General features: G+C 44.6%; 1 protein-coding gene across 1 annotated transcript in view; it reads left to right on the top strand.

Moving 5' to 3' along the window:
- Window positions 1–20829, top strand: part of LOC109898058 (transforming growth factor beta receptor type 3) — a 132253-nt gene that overhangs the window by 68992 nt on the left and 42432 nt on the right. Inside the window, exons 5-7 of the mRNA XM_020492823.2 lie at window positions 10670–10853; window positions 16339–16501; window positions 18335–18482. Coding sequence (XP_020348412.1) covers window positions 10670–10853; window positions 16339–16501; window positions 18335–18482 — 495 coding nt within the window. The remainder of the gene's footprint in view (window positions 1–10669; window positions 10854–16338; window positions 16502–18334; window positions 18483–20829) is intronic.

The following is a 20829-nucleotide window of genomic DNA, read 5'->3' as shown; positions in this document are numbered from 1 at the left end:
AGTGGGGAGAACAAGTATTTGATACACTGCCGATTTTGCAGGGTTTCCTACTTACAACGCATGTAGAGGTCTTTTTTAGATTTTTTATCATAGGTACACTTCAACGGAATCTAAAACAAAAATCCAGAAAATCACATTGTATGATTTTTAAGTAATTTATTAGCATTTTATTGCATGACATAAGTATTTGATACATCATAAAAGCAGAACTTAATATTTGGTACAGAAACCTTTGTTTGCAATTACAGAGATCATATGTTTCCTGTAGTTCTTGACCAGGTTTGCACACACTGCAGCAGGGATTTTGGCCCACTCCTCCATACAGACCATACGGACTTTCAGCTCCCTCCAAAGATGTTCTATTGGGTTCAGGTCTGGAGACTGGCTAGGCCACTCCAGGACCTTGAGATGCTTCTTACGAGGCACTCCTTAGTTGCCCTGGCTGTGTGTTTTGGGTTGTTGTCACGCTGGAAGACCCAGCCACGACCCATCTTCAATGCTCTTACTGAGGGAAGGAGGTTGTTGGCCAAGATCTCGCGATACATGGCCCCATCCATGCTCCCCTCAATACGGTGCAGTCGTCCTGTCCCCTTTGCAGAAAAGCATGCCCAAAGAATGATGTTTCCATCTCCATGCTTCACGGTTGGGATGGTGTTCTTGGGGTTGTACTCATCCTTCTTCTTCCTCCAAACACGGCGAGTGGAGTTTAGACCAAAAAGCTCTATTTTTGTCTCATCAGACCACATGACCTTCTCCCATTCTTCCTCTGGATCATCCAGATGGTCACTGGCAAACTTCAGACGGGCCTGGACATGCGCTGGCTTGAGCAGGGGGACCTTGCGTGCGCTGCAGTATTTTAATCCATGACGGCGTAGTGTGTTACTAATGGTTTTCTTTGAGACTGTGGTCCCAGCTCTCTTCAAGTCATTGACCAGGTCCTGCCGTGTAGTTCTGGGCTGATCCCTCACCTTCCTCATGATCATTGATGCCCCACGAGGTGAGATCTTGCATGGAGCCCCAGACCGAGGGTGATTGACCGTCATCTTGAACTTCATCCATTTTCTAATAATTGCGGCAAAAGTTGTTGCTATCTCACCAAGCTGCTTGCCTATTGTCCTGTAGCCCATCCCAGCCTTGTGCAGGTCTACAATTTTATCCCTGATGTCCTTACATAGCTCTCTGGTCTTGGCCATTGTGGAGATGTTGGAGTCTTGATTGAGTGTGTGGACAGGTGTCTTTTATACAGGTAATGAGTTCAAACCGGTGCAGTTAATATAGGTAATGAGTGGGGAACAGGAGGGCTGTGAGAGCCGGAATTCTTATTGGTTGGTAGGTGATCAAATACTTATGTCATGCAATAAAATGCTAATTAATTACTTAAAAATCATACAATGTGAGTTTCTGGAGTTGTGTTTTAGATTCCGTCTCTTGCAGTTCTTAAAGGGAGTGCTCCTAATCTCAGCTTGTTACCTGTATAAAAAATACCTGTCCACAGAAGCAATCAATCAATCAGATTCCAAACTCTCCACCATGGCCAACACCAAATAGCTCTCCCAAGGATATCAGGGACAAGATTGTAGACCTAAACAAGGCTGGAATGGGCTACAAGATCATCGCCAAGCAGCTTGGTGAGAAGGTGACAACAATTGGTGTGATTATTCGCAAATGGAAGAAACACAAAAGAACTGTCAATCTCCCTCGGCCTGGGGCTCCATGCAAGATCTCACCTCGTGGAGTTGCAATGATGTTGAGAACAGTGAGGAATCAGCCCAGAACTACACGGGAGGATCTTGTCAATGATCTCAAGGCAGCTGGGACCATAGTCACCAAGAAAACAATTGGTAACACACTACGCCGTGAAGGACTGAAATCCTGCAGCGCCCACAAGGTCCCCCGCTCAAGAAAAAACACATATACATGCCCGTCTGAAGTTTTCCAATGAACATCTGAATGATTCAGAGGACAACTGGGTAAAAGTGTTGTGGTCAGATGAGACCAAAATGGAGCTCTTTGGCATCAACTCAACTCGCCGTGTTTAGAGGAGGAGGAATGCTGCCTATGACCCCAAGAACACCATCCCCACCGTCAAACATGGAGATGGAAACATTATGCTTTGGGGGTGTTTTTCTGCTAAGGGGACAGGACAACTACACCGCATCAAAGGGATGATGGACGGGGCCATGTACCGTCAAATCTTGGGTGAGAACCTCCTTCCCTCAGCCAGGGCATTAAAAATGGGTCATGGATGGGTATTCCAGCATAATATTGACCCAAAACACACACCCAAGGCAACAAAGGAGTGGCTCAAGAAGAAGCACATTAAGTTCCTGGAGTGGCCTAGCCAGTCTCCAGACCTCAATCCCATAGAAAATCTGTGGAGGGAGCTGAAGGTTCAAGTTGCCGAACGTCCGCCTCGAAACCTTAATGACTTGGAGAAGATCTGCAAAGAGGAGTGGGACAAAATCCCTCCTGAGATGTGTGCAAACCTGGTGGCAAACTACAAGAAACGTCTGACCTCTGTGATTGCCAACAAGGGTTTTGCCACCAAGTACTAAGTCATGTTTTGCAGAGGGGTCAAATACTTATTTCCCTCATTAAATTGCAAGTCAATTTCTAACATTTTTGACATGCGTTTTTCTCGATTTTTGTTGTTGTTATTCTGTCTCTCACTGTTCAAATAAACCTACCATTAAAATTACAGACTGGTAATTTCTTTGTCAGTGGGCAAACGTACAAAATCAGCAGGGGATCAAATACTTTCCCCCCTCACTGTAGATGACCTTCTCTTTATGGCCTGGCAAGTTATGCATATACTGTAGACACGTGAAACCTATGAGTCATATCTAAGTCCTATTCCGGCACATTCACGGTGAGGTGAATGTACCAGATTATCTGTCTGTCTGTGAAGAGCCACTCTGGTCCTTAGCTATGGCAATGTAAGGTTAGCGTTGAGTTGTGTTTGAGTGACATCTCTGGGTCCTCTGGCTGTGAGCAGAATGAGCTGCCTGTTACATCCCATCTGTCAGGCCAGCTCCTCTCCTCAGGTTCAGGTTGGCTCCACGGGGTTGCCTCGTTAACATGCCGCCATGATGGAACCCAAACACTGACCGGTCTGGACAAAGAGACGGGACGAGCTGCTGAGAGAATGGACGAATCCCCAATCCTCTCACACTCAGTCAGTGTTTCACTCTGCATCCCTGGCCCGTAGCTCTGCTCACATCAACTGCAGTACGTACACGTGTCGGAGTCAAACAGTCTGACCTGCAGAAGAAGAAGACTGCAGTATAAATGCAACATCTGCATGTCACAGCACCTTCCTCAACCCATAGTAACCAGATCAGAACCACACTTATACTCTCACTGGCGGTATTCTTTACAGTCTGTATGTGTACTGTATGTGAAGCCTGAGCTAGTGAGACAGAGTGCCAACTTCAGCTTGCGCACCACCGGCCTCATTTGAGTAAACCCTCTTGTAGAGTTGGAGAGGAGCTGGTGTTGTGTGGTGGGTATGTAGAGTAACAGATTGAATAGTAATGGTTTTTAGATCTTACCACCTCAGACCCTGAGGGTCTAGCCACACAGCCAGACCTCCTCTACGCTGTTCCCCCATTAGATTGACTATATCCTGGGGCTAATGGGGCCCTGAATCAACTCTGAATCTGCCCTGAATCAGCGCTGCAAGGCCTCGTTTCCTGGTCCCTGGTTCTAGGGTCCACAGATGGACACATGGGCCCTGGAACCGCTACAGTTCAGCCCTGCTCTGCTCTGCCTGGTGAGCACACTGTTGCTGTTGGCCCGCTGGACCCTCCTGCCTGCAGCGTTTTCAAATCCTTGGCCTCAAATCCAGACATTCTGTTGTAAAACATGCTACGCAGCACTCCCTGTCAATCAGAAGTACTGAGTAATGAAAAAACATGAAGTCGGACATGAGATGAGGGATGGACACAGCAAATCAAGCCAATGTAATTTCACCGGGAGACAATCAGGATCCGTAGGAGGGCACATCTCCAGAGAGGTGTCTTTAATTAAAGTTGGCTCTATGGCTGCGTCTCAAATGGTAGCCTATTCCCTATGTTGTGCACTACTTTTGACCAGGGCCCATAGAGGATAGAGTGCCATTTGAGACACAGACCCTATGTTTTAAAGGGTTATTGTGCCTTGTTTGACTAGTTTGATCTGAAACACATCTCTGTTCTCTCTCGCCTTTTGATCGACCAACACTGTAAAGTTTAGCTGTTGGAATTTGTTGCTCTTTCTGTGTTTGCCAAGTCTTTATCCTTTTCTCTTGTTTCTTCTTTTATTGCAGTATTTGGATTTGGTGTGATTCTTTCTTTCTCTCTTTTCTTTCTTTCTCTCTCTCTCTCTCTCTCTCTCTCTCTCTCTCTCTCTCTCTCCTTTTGGTGTCTTTCTCTACTTTTCTCTCTCTCTCTCGCTCCCTCTTTCGTTCTCTGTGCTCGTTAAATGGAACCATGGCCAGCCCAATATTGTTTTTTCTTCAGAGACAGATCTACAGGAACGTTCTGCCGTGGTGCAGAGACAGATGGTGTTGTTTTCTACACAACACCTCTCCCTGCCAGTTCTCACTCACTCTCACTCACTCACTCACTCACTCACTCACTCACTCACTCACACACACACACACACACACACACACACGCCAGCAACTTGATTAGCTCTCTGGAGCCTATATAGAGAGAGCAGATCAAATCACCCACAAAAAAGCATTTATCACATTCATAACATCACTGCATTAGAGCACGCTTCTATTATCTCACATCTTCTCTCTGTCCCTGAGGCCTCCCTCCCTGTATCCCACTGTTTGGAACACCTCTTCTTCTCCAGACAGACATGGTGTTTTCTCCAGTTGTACTCTGGGTGTTGCTTCGTGTTGCTTAGCGAGAGAGTTGGAGGATTGCAACACTCTGATAATTGATATAATTTGGCACGGCGTCTCTTCTCTCTCCTCACCCGACCAGCACATATGGCAATAATATGTAGACGTTCACACACACACACACACACACAGGCAGAGAGGCCAGGAAACCAACCACAGACATATGCTTTTAAAAAGCCACGGACCGTAAAGGGTACTGGGCAGCAGGCACATGTTATTGTTTGGTTTTATACTTGGGGAGGGAAGGAAGGGACCAATCTTACAGCGAGGAGGCTTCGCTCTCTATGGCTGTTAGGAACTGTAGACTTTGGAACATTTTAGACTAATGCCGACAAATTATGGCAGCAGCTATCTCTTTTGAAAAGTCAGGCGTAATATTTCATTGTATCCCATTGCATGTTCAGTGCAATCTGCTGAACAGTTGAGACTGGCTGATGTCAAAGCTGATGTTGCTTTTCAACCGACATGAAGTGGAGAGCAGCAGACACCCTTCTCATTGTCTTACACCCATGGAAAGAAGTTAGGCTAGTCCGCTAGCCCCAGGTTAGTATTTTTCAGAGCAGGCTTTAAGAAAATTTGCCAAACTAGAGGTCCATCCCTGGTTCCACCCAAGCACCCCCTCTTCTTTGACTTTGAACTGCCCAAGAACACCTCATTGGAGATTAGCTCTATTAGTTCCATGCCCAGTTAGGTAGAATGAGGTAAACTCTTGGCTTTGCAAAGTTCCATGGCTATTGAGTGCAAACCTGAGCTGATTCCAGACAGACAGACAGAAAAAGGCCAAACAGACATTCAGCTCCCCTGCTTGGTTGCGTTCGGTATGAGGTCATACAGTGAAATGAGCCCAGGACTAATCTAGGTTGTCTGTCTGTCTGGTTCTGTTTGTGAGAAGGGGATGGATAAACAACATAAATGTATGTGTTCAGGGATTGGGCCCTCTCTCTCTGCACGTTCAGTCCTGTTTCCAGACAGGTCCTCCTCTTCTCTTCTCAGGGAGAAATGGCTGATACGCGCTCAAGGCAATGAGTAGTGTACGTGTTATGAGAGTAGGGACTATAAAACCGACAAAAATGACTGTACTGTGTATTGTATGAATATTTTTCTCCCAATTGTTTCATTGAGTTAATCATTCCTTTGTGACAGTTATTGATGTCTATGGATGTATAACTACTTTGACGTCTACACTCTTAGAAAAAAAGTTGCTATCTAGAACCTTAAAAGATTCTGTCCGTCTGCATAGGGGAACCCTTTGAATAATCCTTTTTGGTTGCAGATAGAACCCTTTTTTTTGCTTCCAGGTTAAACCCTTTTTTGGTTCCACGTAGAACCCGTCCTACAGAGGATTCTACATTGAGCCAAAAATGGTTCTACCTGCAACCAAAAAGGGTTCTCCTATGGGGACAGCTGAATAACCCTTTTGGAACCCTTTTATCTAAGAGTGTATGCATGCAACACTACTTTGTAGTATTGTTAATACTCTGGGAGCCAAACAATTAACAATACCTTAACTTGGAAATGGTATAGCTTTCAAGCAGTTCTTTTGCAAGTCCTGGCTTCACACTTTATTTGTTCTTGTAAAAGTAGATGCTAATTTCTTATTTTTCCCAACTTTCAAGTATTTGATAAAAACATTGCTTATGATTGCAGATAATCCTTAATGAATCTTAAATAATGATGAGTGAGAAAGTTAGAGGTACTAAACTCCTAGGTATAACATTGGATGGTCAATTAGCATGGTGAACTCATATTGACTATGTTGTTGTGAAGATGGGGAGAGGTATGTCCTTGATTACTGTCCTGTAATATGGTCAAATTAAGAAAGACCTAGCAAATCTGCAGCTGGTTGAAAACAGAGCAGCACGCCTTGCCCTTACGGTGCATTCGGAAAGTATTCAGACCCCTTGACATTTTTTCCACATTTTGTTACGTTACAGCCTTATTCTAAAATGTATTAAATTGTTTTTTTTTCTTCATCAATTTACACACAATACCCCATAATGACAAAGCAAATTAATTTATATATAAAAAAAAACCTGAAATATCAAATTTACACAAGTATTCAGACAATTTACTCAGTACTTTGTTGAAGCACCTTTGGCAGTGATTACAGGATAGAGTCTTCTTGGGTATGTCGCTACAAGCTTGGCGCACCTGTATTTGGGGAGTTTCTCCCATTCTTCTCTGCAGATCCTCTCAAGCGCTGTCAGATTGTCAGATTACAGCTGCGACTTACAGCTGTAATCGCAGCAAAAGGTGGCGCTACAAAGTATTAACTTAAGGGGGCTGAATAATTTTGCACGCCCAATTTTTCAGTTTTTGATTTGTTAAAAAAGTTTGAAATATCCAATAAATGTCGTTCCACTTCATGATTGTGTCCCACTTGTTGTTGATTCTTCACAAAAAAATACAGTTTTATATCTTTATGTTTGAAGCCTGAAATGTGGCAAAAGGTCGCAAAGTTCAAGGGGGCCGAATACTTTCGCAAGGCACTGTATATAGACAGGTGTGTGCCTTTCCAAATCATATCCAATAAATTGAATTTACTTGAGAAACATCTCAAGGATGATCAATGGAAACAGGAAGCACCTGGGCTCAATTTCGAGTCTCATAGCAAAGGGTCTGACTACTTATGTAAATAAAGTATGTCTTTTTTTATTTTGAATAAATGTGCAAACATTTCTAGAAACCTGTTTTTGCTTTGTCATTATGGGTTATTGTGTGTAGATTGCTGAAGAAAATGTTTTATTTAATCCATTTTAGAATAAGGCTGTAACGTAACAAAATGTGGAAAAATGGGTCTGAATACTTTCCGAATGCACTGTACAATGCATTTTTTTTAACACGTTCTTCTAAACAAGCTTTCTCTCTCTTTCTCTCTCTCAGCTAACAGAGTATGGATCTCGGGTTGGTTTAGATAGAGAGAGCAGGTTTGTTGAGTCCCAGTGTCTCTCTCTGAGTCTCTTCTTTCATGTTACCATTTCAAATCACCCTCGAACGGCCTGGAGCTAATTTGGTTTTTCAGGCTTCCACCTCTAATTCTTTCAGACTAATTACAGACGTATTGCCGCAATTAAATTGATGAACTCTGCTGAGCTTGGCAAGGTAAACCCCAACCCTTTCCTCCGACATCTCCTCCTCTCCTTGTTTCAGCACTCGTCCACGGCTCTATATCACTTTTGATTGCTGAGGCGCGGCAGTCAGGCGGAGGCGCGGCAGTCAGGCGGAGGCGCGGCACTCCGTCTTTCTCCACTAAAGTTTTCCTTTCCTTCCTGCGTAGTCGTAGTAAACGTTATCACTCAAAATAAATAGCTACGTTGCGGTGAATTCTTCGACAGTATCTGTCTCCCTGGTCTTAGCATTCATCATCTGTGGTGACAATGCCAGGAACGTAGAAAGGAGCGGCCAGGGGTCAGGCAGATGTTGCACATGGTGCTGGCTGGGCCGTGTGTGACGTGTGTTTGTGTGTGTGCTGTAGGGAAATGGAGAACCTCTCTGTCTGGAGTTCCAAATACCCAATTTTCAAACAAACAAGCAAACACCATGATCTGAAATAATGTGTTTTGTTTTCCTCTTCCCCCTCTTTGGAAAACTTAAAAATTATGGATAATGCAACAAACTGGGAACGATCATAAGTGTTATGAGTTAATGTTTTAATTGGGCCTGCCAGGCAGCACGGTCAACTGCCCTCCCCATGTTAGATAGGAGGCCGTGGGAATAAGAAAAACATCATGATAAATATAATGAGGTAGGTTATCTAGACCAGACCGTGTGTTAGGGCTGCCTGGCTGGCCTGGGATACTCAGCTCTGCTCACAGTTGTACTATAGTCAGTAGTTTTTTTTTCAGCACATGTGAATGTTTATCTCTATGAAGTGAAGCATATGGGTTGAGGTCCGTTAAGGGCCAAAGGGGTGGTCTCACTCTCTCGCTCTCTCTCTTCTGCGCACTCACACGCATGCATGCACACACGCCAAGCTCAACCAAGTTACTCTCTTTCCCTCCATCCCTCCCTGCCAGAAGACAAATCAGCACTTCATTGTGGTCTCAGGGCTCCGCACACATTTTACGCTCATTTTTTGTCACTCTGCGTATCACAGCTGGGTTTTGCGGTCTCGCAGCCTTTTGCCTACCTAGGCTTAGGCTACGTCCCCCTGTATCACATCTGGATGCAATATATCCCGCTCTCATATGGCAAAATGATTTACTTTTAGATTATAATGCTAACTCCAAACAAACTGCATTGCTAAAAGTAGTCTATTTCTTTGTGCCTCTGATTTATTTATTAGTGTGTGTGTGTGTGTGTGTGTGTGTGTGTGTGTGTGTGTGTGTGTGTGTGTGTGTGTGTGTGTGTGTGTGTGTGTGTGTGTGTGTGAGCACGCATACACAGACACGTGTGTCTTTCAGATGTGTTTCCTACGACAAAGACAAAGTAGCGTGAACATATGCCATCATATGTGTGTTTGTGTGTCTGCTGGCTACGTTCATGACAGGCAGCGACCATACCTCTCCAGCTGTATGCAGCCATTTTGAGAAAATCCTGCACACTAGTGATGATGCACAATAACATTACGTAATCAGTAGATACCATGCATCTTATTGTGTAAGGAGACCATGTGTAAAAATACGGAGCGCACATTGCGAGAGGCCTTGAAATAACGATCGCGGATGGAGTGTCAAAGATGTCTTTTGGCAAAGTTCAGATGGAAGGTTTGAATTTGCAAAAGTCTTCTCTTTGCCTCGAGGCAGGCCTTGACTTTTATTGTCTTGAATTTCTTCTTTCCCCATAAAGTGGATGAGCATGTCAATAGAGCATTGGATTTTATGGGCATATATATCTTTATCAACAAAGAAGTCCTTGTGAGTGGAAGTCTTGAAAACTAACTTCATGAGCCCAATAGAGAAAGCGCAGCTTCTTAACAGTAAATCACGTCACAGGTCTGATCCACAACTTTTTAGCTTTTATATTCTCAGTAACTCTATACGTATATATATATATGTGTATTTCCTTCAGTATCTGAAATAGAGACTGCTGAAAGTAATCCAGAGTTATCTGATGTAAATTGGAATCAAAAATCAAAAATCATACCCACTGATATTAAAGGTAGATTCAGCGATATGACGTAGGTGCAGAAAGTGAGCCGCATAGTTCTCATCTCAATATCTGTCATTTCGCTGAGTCGACCATTAAATCCATGCTTATTGGTCTCTAGAACTACAAATCCAGTAAATCGCCACTCCGCATTATTGTTCCTATGGTCTCTCTCTGAGTTACTGTCACACCAGGTCCATAATGCTAGGGCTAGTCTCTTAGGACAAGTTTACCAAACGCAGATTAAGCCTAGTCCTAGACTAAAAGTACTTTTAGATTCTCCATTGATCTAGCTCTTTAGTCCAGGACTAGGCTTAATATGTGGCTAGGAAACCAGCCCATAGTGTCGTACAGAAACCTACTGTATCACAGTCATTCTGTGGAACCCCTGTCTCTAGCTCTTTTCCTCACAGGCAAAGTGATGTCCCTCTGTGGCTCCTATAGCCCTGAGAAATGGCTGTAGGCTGTTATAAATATGCATCTTAGTACACCCAATGCCATAGCAGTCTACAGACATGTCTTAGGGGCTATGTCTCCTGATGTACAGTGTCTATCTGTAACATCATTGTGTCTCTCCACCCTCCAGGTATCAGAGAGCTCAGATGTCCACTTCTCTGTGTGTCTGTAAAGCCATTGTGTCTCTCTGGCTGACTGTCTGTATCGTTGTGGTATCTCTCCTTCCTCCAGGTATCTGAGGGATCTGATGTCTACTTCCTTCCAGGGAACTTCTCCCTCCACTGTCAGGTTCAGAAGGAGGTGCTTCCCCATGGCAACGAGCACCTCCTCAGCTGGGCCACCAAGAAGTACAGAGCCGTCACCTCCTTCTCCGAACTCAAGATCGCCCTGGACATCTACATTAAAGTGGGAGAAGGTGTGTTTTACTTTCAGAGGGAAGTTAGAAATATTTCTGTAAAGGACGCTCTTAGAGGAAGGTGCTACCTATAACCATACAGGGTTCTTTGGCTGCCCCTTCTGTAGGATAACTATTGGTTCCAAGTGGAAGCCTACATCAAAGTGGGAGAAGGTGTGTTTCACTCTGAGAGGCAGGTTAGAAACATTGCCTCAGTCCTAAGGTAGTGCCACATTTCCGTTTCGAATGCCTAGGGAGACGTTTACACCTACCTTCACCAACAGTATATTTTCTCTGCCTCGTGACAGGCCTTTTCTTCCCCACTAAACGTTAATCAAGTGGTTCCCACGCAGTAATTGCCTCTCAATGGAGGCCATTGATAGTCCTGGGACTTTACTGGACCCTAGAGAAAGCAGAGCTAACACTCTCTCTGTGTCTCAGATCCACTGGTCAGCTTTCAGTTCCATTTAAAAAGCAAATAGACTTGGCCGGGAGGAAAGGACCTTTTCTTTCTTTTGTAATCTGTCCGTTTGCTTTCCTTGCTTGTCAACTTTTCTTCATTGACTGTGAGCCCAGAGCCAGTGTAGTGAGGAGGAAGTGACGGATGGAAATGCAGAGCAGGTTTGTGAGAGGGTCTGTGTCTTCGTAGTAGGTTTGTGAGAAGGGTGTGTGTCTTCGTAGTAGGTTTGTGAGAAGAATCGCTGCTCTGATTGCTAGCTGTAAAATGGCGCCCGGAGCAGGAGTTTTTTTGTTAGTTTATCTGCGTTGTTTGTAACTTTTTTTTTTAAACTATTTTTGTACATAATGTTGCCACTACTCTCTCTTTTGACCGAAAATAATTTCTAGAATGTGATTGGACTGTGATTACTCACCACGGGCTACCAGAATCCTTTTTATTCTTTTATGACTCTTGACGAGCCCGGGGCGGAGGATATACGGCTCCCTCGGCTCCCTCTGACTCCAGTGATCTGTGTGAAGAGGAGGTGGAGAAAGAGAGGCCGGAGGGCGGGCTGCCTTCTGTGGAATAGGCGGCGATTGAATAAACCCCCACTCCCCTCAATTCTGCTAGCAAACATGCAATCTTTGGACAATAAAATAGACAAGTTATTGGGAAGATTAAACTACCAACCGGACATTAAAAACTGTAACATGCTTCACGGAGTCATGGCTGAACAACGACAATAACAACATACAGCTGGCTGGTTATAGGATGTATCGGCAGGATAGAACAGCGGCGTCTGGTAAGACAAGGGGCGGCGGTCTATGTATTTTTGTAAACAACAGCTGGTTTACGATATCTAAGGAAGTCCCGAGCCATTGCTCACCTGAGGTAGAGTTTCTCATGATAATCTGCAGACCACATTACCTACCGAAAGAGTTCTCATCTATATTCTTTGTAGCTGTTTACATACCACCACAGTCAGAGGCTGGCACTAAGACAGAGGCCGTGCTTGTAATAGCCGGGGACTTTAATGCAGGGAAACTTACATCAGTTTTACCTCATTTCTATCAACATGTTAAATGTGCAACCAGAGGGAAAAAAACTCTGGACCACCTATACTCTACAGATGCATACAAAGCTGTCCCTTGCCCTCCATTTGGCAAATCTGACCATAATTATGTCCTCCTGATTCCTGCTTACAAGCAAAAATTAAAGCAGGATGCACCAGTGACTAGATCAATAAAAAAGTGATCAGATGAAGCAGATGCTAAGCTACAGGACTGTTTTGCTAAAACAGACTGTAATATGTTCTGGGATTCCTCCAATGACATTGAGGAGTACACCACATCTGTCATTGGCTTCATCAATAAGTGTATCGATGACGTCGTACCCACAGTGACCGTACGTACATACCCCAACCAGAAACCATGGATTACAGGCAGCTACCGCATTGAGCTAAAGGCTAGAGCTGCCGTTTTCAAGGAGCAGGACTCGAACCAGGAAGCTTATATCCCGCTATGCCGTCCGATGAACCATCAAACAGGCAACGAGTCAATACAGGACTAAGATCGAGTCTTACTACACCGCCTCTGACGCTCGTCGGATGTGGCAGGGCCTGCAAACCATTACAGACTACAAAGGGAAGCAGAGCCAAGAGCTGCCCAGTGACATGAGCCTACCGGATGAGATAAACTACTTCTATGCTTGCTTCGAGGCAAATAACACTGAAACATGCATGAGAGCACCAGCCTGTACCGGAAGAGTGTGATCATGCTCTCCGCAGCCGTTGTGACTAAGACCTTTAGACAGGTCAACATTCACAAGGCCGCAGGGCCAGACGGATTACCAGGACATGTACTGCGAGCATGCTCTGACCAACTAGCAAGTGTCTTCACTGACATTTTCAACCTGTCCGAGTCTGTAATACCAACATGTTTTAAGCAGACCACCATTGTGCCTGTGCCCAAGAACTCTAAGGTAACCTGCCTAAAGGACTACCGACCCGTAGCACTCACGTCTGTAGCCATGAAGTCCTTTGAACGGCTGGTCATGGCTCACATCAACATCATCATCCCAGAAAACCTAGACCAACTCCAAGTTGCATATCGCCCCAACAGATCCACAGATGATGCAGTGTCTATTGCACTCCACACTGCCCTTTCCCACCTGGACGGAAGGAACACCTATGATGGGAATACTATTCATTGACTACAGCTCAGCATTCAACACCATAGTGCCCTCAAAGCTCTTCAATAAGCTAAGGACCCTGGGACTAAACACCTCCCTCTGCAACTGGATCATGGACTTCCTGACGGGCCACACCCAGGTGGTAAGGGTAGGTAACAACACATCCGCCACGCTGATCCACAACACAGGGGCCCCTCAGGGGTGCGTGCTCAGCCACCTCCTGTACTCCCATTTCACTCATGACTGCACGGCCAGGCACGACTCCAACACCACCATTAAATTTGCAGATGACACAACAGTGGTATGCCTGATCACCGACAACGACGAGACAGCCTATAGGGAGGAGGTCAGAGACCTGGCCGTGTGGTGAAAGGACAACAACCTCTTCCTCAACGTGATCAAGACAAAGGAGATGATTGTGGACTACAGAAAAAAGAGGACCGAGCACACCCGATCCTCATTGACGGGGCTGCAGTGGAGCAGGTTGAGAGCTTCAAGTTCCTTGGTGTCCACATCACCAACAAACTAACATGGTCCAAGCACACCATGACAGTCGGGAAGAGGGCACGACAAAACCTATTCCCCCTCAGGAGACTGAAAAGATTTGGCATGTGTCCTTAGATCCTCAAAAGGTTCTACAGCTTCACCATCAAGAGCATCCTTGCATCACTGCCTAGTATGGCAAATGCTCGGCCTCCGACTGCAAGGCACTACAGAGGGTAGTGCGAACGGCCCAGTACACCACTGGGGCCAAGCTTCCTGCCATCCAGGACTTCTATACCAGGCGGTGTCAGAGGAAGGCCCTGAAAATTGTCAAAGATCCCAGCCACCCTAGTCATAGACTGTTCTCTCCGCTTCTACTCCCAAGCCATAAGACTGTTGAACATCTAGTGAAATGGCTACACAGACTATTCACATTGCAGCACCCCCCCCCCCCTCTCTACACCACTGCCACTCTCTGTTGTCATCTATGCATAGTCACTTTAATTAACTCTACCTACATGTACATATTACCTCAACCAACCGGTGCCCCCGCACACTGACTCTGTACCGGCACAGAGTTTTTTACTGGGACTGTTTCAAGTCTCCAAGCAGTTTTGGTCCAACACACAAAGGAGGGATCCATTTATGGTATTCTTTCCTTCTTAAAACTAGAATCCTTAGTTGCTACATCCATTTCTGGAATTATAAATAAAAATATATATATATACCCATTGATTCTTGAAGACTATAACTTAGAAATGCCTCATGAGCTTAGTTAAACTTTCATACCCCATCAGAACCCAAAATATGAGCTTGTTTTACTCTGTTTATAAACAATGTAAATATAAGCAAACACTTCATATCCTCGAAACATGTTTTAAATTATTCTTTTGATATCACGGATGGTCAGTCCATCCATAGATAGGTCTGTCTATGAATTTGAGCGTGGTTACATTTCTCCGGGCCCATCCCTCCGCTTTTTAACTAAACAGGGATGGAGAATCACTTTGTTATTGTTTCTACTAAAGATTCTAGCTTTAACCCCTTGAGCTACCAATAAACAAGATAATAAGGGGCTTGTTCCTTAACTTGTCTGTAAGAAGACCACTTCTGAGAAGCAGAGTTTGTAGTAAACCTAACTGGAAGGCATTAATGGGTATAGCAAATGTCAACTGTTCCTTGACAACTGTGAGCTGTGAGTGGAGACCAACTATCAGAGCTGTCTCCTCTCCACCGGGCAGTAGAGTTACTGTAGCAGGGACTAAGGCTGTTTGAAGTTGAGAGCTTTCCTCCACGGATGTTGTGTGGTTGATCCATTGAAGCTATGCTTCACTCTTTCCTTCACTTCATCACTCCCCACTGGTCCTTTGTAAACCGAACCGACAGCACGTCCAACTTCATCCTACGTCAACATCAAGATAGATAGGGCACCTCATTTCTAACGACTATCTTTCAACTGCATGACAGTATCACTGTGACTGCCAGGAGTAGAGTCCTGGCTCCGTTACACATTACAGCCGGGGTATGTACTGTTCTCTCCATGTAATCAATCACTTTGGAGGAAAACAGAGAGTGTGTGGTTGCTTAGCCTTGAAGCAGTCATCTCTTCAGCCACTCTCTCTGTCATTAGACACTGTGGCTTGGCGAAGGCCCAACGTGCCATGTTTACCTCAGTCCCCCCCCCCCCCCCCCCCCCATCTCTCTCTGGTACTTTTTCATGAGGCTGGACAGATTTCCGCCGTTTTGTGTCCTACCAGGTACTTAAAACAAGCAAGAGGGGGGCACGAGTGGGTCTAGGGAGGAAGATTCCAACCTCTTTAGTTTATATTGTCCAAGTCCTTGTTTGCCAAATAAGGAAGCATCTGGGCTTAACTTTTCATGTTTTGTAAAAGACTGAGAAGAGGATCGCATGCCCCGACAGTTGGATGGAGAATAATAACATTTGAGTAAATAAATGGTAGTAATTTAGAATGGTGGGAAACCTGACAGGAATGACTGATTGGACGTGTTTATGACGGCTATTGTTCAACATGTCTTTTCATTTTCCCAGAAACATGAATCATAGTGTTCAATGCAAAAGCTGTCTGTATGTCCCTGTCTTTTACCAGCAACCCCAAAGTGTTCGGATATCTCAAAACGTTGGCTGAGCAGTAATGTAAATACCTCACCCATTTCCTCATGAGGATTAATCCTGAAAGAAAATGAAAAACTTGCACACTGCACTTGCCAGTATCACTTCAGTATTTTAAGTTTACGTATTAACCTTGACTGCCTCCACCGGAACTTCTTGCTCGTGAGGATTAATCAAGTTTAATCACATCACCTCCAGTGTTCGAATTATACATTGAGTCATAGTCTCATCTCATCTAACCACCCTCTTCTTTCGTCTTCCAGACCCAGTGTTCTCAGATACCTGTAAGATTGACAACAAGTTCCTGTCTCTAAACTACCTAGCTGGCTACGTGGAGCCCCAGCCCTCTAAAGGCTGTGTCCTGTCTGGACCAGACCAGGACCAAGAGGTCCACATCATTGAGCTGCAAGCACCCAACTCCAGCAGGTCAGTACTGTAAACCAACACAACCATAACACAACCATAACACAACCAGAACTCCAGTAGGTCAGTACTGTAGCCCACCACCAGAACCAAAACATAGTCCAACCCAAATAAAACGCACATTTATCCAGTTTAGGCTGGGTTCCTGGACACAGATTAAGCCTAGTTCTGGACCAAAGAACACTTTCAATGGAGATTCTCTATTGAATGTACTTTTAGTCCAGCAGTGGGTTTAATCTGTCTCTGGTAATCTGGCCCTTTATGTCAATCACACTAACTCTAAATATAAACCTTAGTGATCTCAGTGTAATTTCCCTATTACAAGAGGTCAAGATGGTTTCTCTCTTCAGGATGGTTTCTCTCTAGTCTCACTGGTAGTCTGTGTTGGATATCAAGGAAGAGTAGGATAATATTGACCTTTTGAGGTTTATCTCAGACTCAAAGTCTGAGGGTGCCTCCCAAATGGCATCCTATTGCCAAGGGCACTACTTTTGACCAGAGGTCCATAGACTGATGAACATAAAGGCTTTTAAATATGCTTTTGTAACCCTTTCCAGCTTTATGCAAGTCAACAATTCTTAATCTTAGGTCTTCTGAGATCTCTTTTGTTCGAGGCATGGTTCACATCAGGCAATGCTTCTTGTGAATAGCAAACCCACATTTTGTGAGTGTTTTTTATAGGGCAAGGCAGCTCTAATCAACATCTCCAATCTCGTCTCATTGATTGGACTCCAGGTTAGCTGACTCCTGACTCCAATTAGCTTTTGGAGAAGTCATTCGCCTAGGGGTTCACATACTTTTGCCATCCTACACTGTGAATGTTTAAGTGATGTATTCAATATAGACAAGATAAATACAATCATTTGTGTGTTATTAGTTTAAACACACTATGTTTGTCTAATTTGATGACCAATTTGATGCTTTTGGCCGGGCGGCCAGCTCTAGGAAGAGTCATGGTGGTTGCAAACTTCTTCCATGTAAGAAAGATGGAGGCCACTGTATTCTTGGGGACCTTAAATCCTGCAAACATGTTTTGGAACGCTTCCCCAGTACTGTTCCATGGCACAATCCTGTCTCAGAGCTTCACGGACAATTCCTTTGTTCTGATGGCTTGGTTTTTGCTTTGACATGCACTGTCAACTGTGGGACCTTATATAGACAGGTGTGTGCCTTTCCAAATCATATCCAATCTATTGAATTTACCACCGGTGGACTCCAAACAAGTTGTACAATCATCTCAAGGATGATCAATGGAAACAGGATGCACCTGAGCTCAATTTCGAGTCTCATAGCAAAGGGCCTGAATACTATACTACATTCTTAAAACCTGTTTTCGCTTTATCATTATGGGGTATTCTGTGTAGATCGATAGGGAAAATGTTTTATTTAAGCCATTTTAGAATTAGACTAACGTAACAAAATTAGGAAAATTCAAGGGGTCTGAATACTTTCCGAGTGCACTGTATATAGTGTAGGCTGGCAACCATTTGGGACGCAACTTCTCGTAGACTGTAGTCTGTATTTCCAGTCTGCCGGGTGATGGCCTCACTCTCCCAGCGGTGTGATTACTCTGTATATGCATTAGGAGCCCAGAAATACAGGGAATATGGCAATCATGATGTATTTCACCATACGGCTGCGATGTGGTCTGGTCTGCTACGCACATGTCTTCCTTTTTCTGGGAAGACTTCCAGTTTCTTAATCAGTTGGCCAGACAGTGGGAAGGCATGTAAATACTGAGTATTTTGGATCTTCCAAAACTCTTATGGCTCTCTCCTGGCTGGCTTTCTTTTCCCTTCTCTCTCTCTCTGTCTCTCTATTTCCCTCCCTGAGCAGTGCGTTCCAGGTGGATGTGATTGTGGACCTGAGACCACTGGAGGCAGATGTTCCATTGAAACGTAACGTCGTGCTGCTTCTGAAGTGTGAGAAGTCTGTCAACTGGGTCATCAAGGCTCACAGCGTCATCGGCAAACTGGACGTGGTGGTACGTAACGCTGAATCTGAACGCTACGGAGAAATATTTAGTTTCTAAATAAAAAAAGACTTATATTTTCAGTAACAGCTTGAGAAAGTGGAAAGTGCAAACTGGACTTGGGTGGTGCGTGACTCAAAACGTCGCTCTGAACGTAACAAAAACAGCCCTTCTATTCATGGAGTGCACCTCCTTCACTCGGTCGCTTCATGCCATTTGTTATGTACTTTCTCAAGCTGTTCTCTGCCATAGTGGTGCCCGAAAGTCTAGTTGTGCCCAGTCATTCTGAACGGGGGCTATTGACTGTTACTTCTAAATGTCACCCATAGTGGCCTGGAAATACGATCAATCTGACGACATCACAATGATGAACAAAAGGTTTTTCTACTAATGATTTGCCTCCTTTTGAAATGTTTTTGTATTTCCCAGCCACTGTAATGCCATTGTGCTAAAATCTTCATCAGCTCTAATTGACAATGCTCAGTTGGGCGTCAGTCCTAAAACGAATGTTCAAAGCAATAGTGACAAAACGTGCAGCTCATGAATAATAGGAATGTACTGCTTTGACCGAAATAAAAAAAATTTCAGTAGTTGCACTTTATTTAATGGCCAACTCCAGAGACCCAAGACTCCATTCCACAGGTTTCTAGCAAACCAAGTGGCAAGACTGCTATTGAGCGTTTTCTTTTCTATTGAGTAGTTCAACTTTCAGATGTTAACTGCCAAGATCTTTTTTCACTGTCTGAGTAACGCATCACAATCAGAGGAGGTTGGTGGCACCTTAATTGGGGAGGACGGACTCGTGGTAATGGCTGGAGTGGAATCAGTCGAATGGATTCAAGTACATCAAACACATGGTTTCCACGTGTTAGATGCCATTCCGTTAGCTCCGTTCCAGACATTATTATGAGCTGTCCTCCCCTCAGCAGCCTCCACTGATCACAATGGCACGAATGGTATTTGGGGAGACAGGCAGAGGATCCATGTCACAACACATGACTAGACAGGCACAGCGGACAGACGGGCATGTCCCCACTTTTCGCTGCTGACCGATACATTTGTCACAATCCGAGGAGTGTTGAAGTGGCACCTGGTTTCAGCCTGCCTGCAGGGGAGGGAGCGAGGGATGGAGGGATAAAGAGATGAACTGTGAAATATCATGCTGACAGCTCCAAGGGTTGTCATCGTATTGAATGAGAAGGGGAGAGGGGGAAGAGAGGAGGAGGGGAGGCGATACGATATATTTTCATAGGCCAGGTTCACACAAACTGTATTTTCATTGTGCACACAGCCTCGCACAGCCTGACCTGTTTGCTTTCCATCATAATGTGAATGATGAGTGTTGCTGGCTTCAGGCCCTGTTTGTATCCTAAATAGCACCCTAATTCCCCATCTATGTGGATTGCATTGCAAAAACAGTGACGACACAATCACTCCCCAAATACTGTGTAGTACCTCAGTGACTGGCTATCTGTCTGTAGAATTTAAATATTGTGTCATACTTGTTAACATTGACACCCACAAACACTGTGGTCGTGTATACGCTTTCAAAAAAAGAATTGACTAAATCCGTTCTAGTCATTGAAAAACATACACTAATTTACACGGCTTACACTAAGGACGATTTATTTGGTTTTAGGTTAACAGTAGGACATTATCCAATGACCATATTTGCTCTGGCATTGCATGTTTACCTCCCACTCAGTCTAGACATGTATGTTAAAAAACTAAATAGAAGTCATACACCTTACACCTTTAGCACATAGCCATTAGATACCTAGTAGATATGAAAGGTGTTTTGCCTATTAATTTATAACAAAGTGACATTGACACAATTTATCCCAAACCAACCTGGCCTGACCTTCGCTCTATCTTCTCTACGAGTCTCCAATGGTCCCTATGCTATGCTGACTGCTGACCTCAGTGGAGGTGTGTTGTCTTATGGGCTCTAGATACCTGCTTCTCTGGATTGGTTCCACACTCTGTAACAGTGATCCTCATGCAGGCAAACTGTGTGTGTATGTGTGTGTGTGTGTGCCTCGGCCAGTCCATGACTCTGCACTTCTCCCAGTCAGCCAGCTCAGTTCAGTCCGCATCCCAAATGGCATCCTATTCCTTATGCAGTGCACTAAATAGGGAATAGGGTTCCATTTGGGACGCAGGCCCACGCTCAGCCCCATCCACTGCCTGCCTGCCAGCCTGGCTGTTTGTACAGCTGCCCTTTAGGCTGTCACTGAATCAATCAGACCAGCAGAGCAGGGCTATGGTTGGCTACAGTAGTGGGCTACTCTAAGAGAAACATTAGGGGGAGTAGGGGACTGGAAACTGGGAACACATGTCAGCGATGTGCTGTGCTGCT

Source organism: Oncorhynchus kisutch, linkage group LG10, assembly GCF_002021735.2.
Source record: "Oncorhynchus kisutch isolate 150728-3 linkage group LG10, Okis_V2, whole genome shotgun sequence".
In the NCBI taxonomy this organism is placed as follows: Eukaryota; Metazoa; Chordata; class Actinopteri; order Salmoniformes; family Salmonidae; genus Oncorhynchus; species Oncorhynchus kisutch.
Note: the sequence above shows the minus strand (reverse complement) of the source record. Positions and strands in the feature narration are given on the sequence as shown.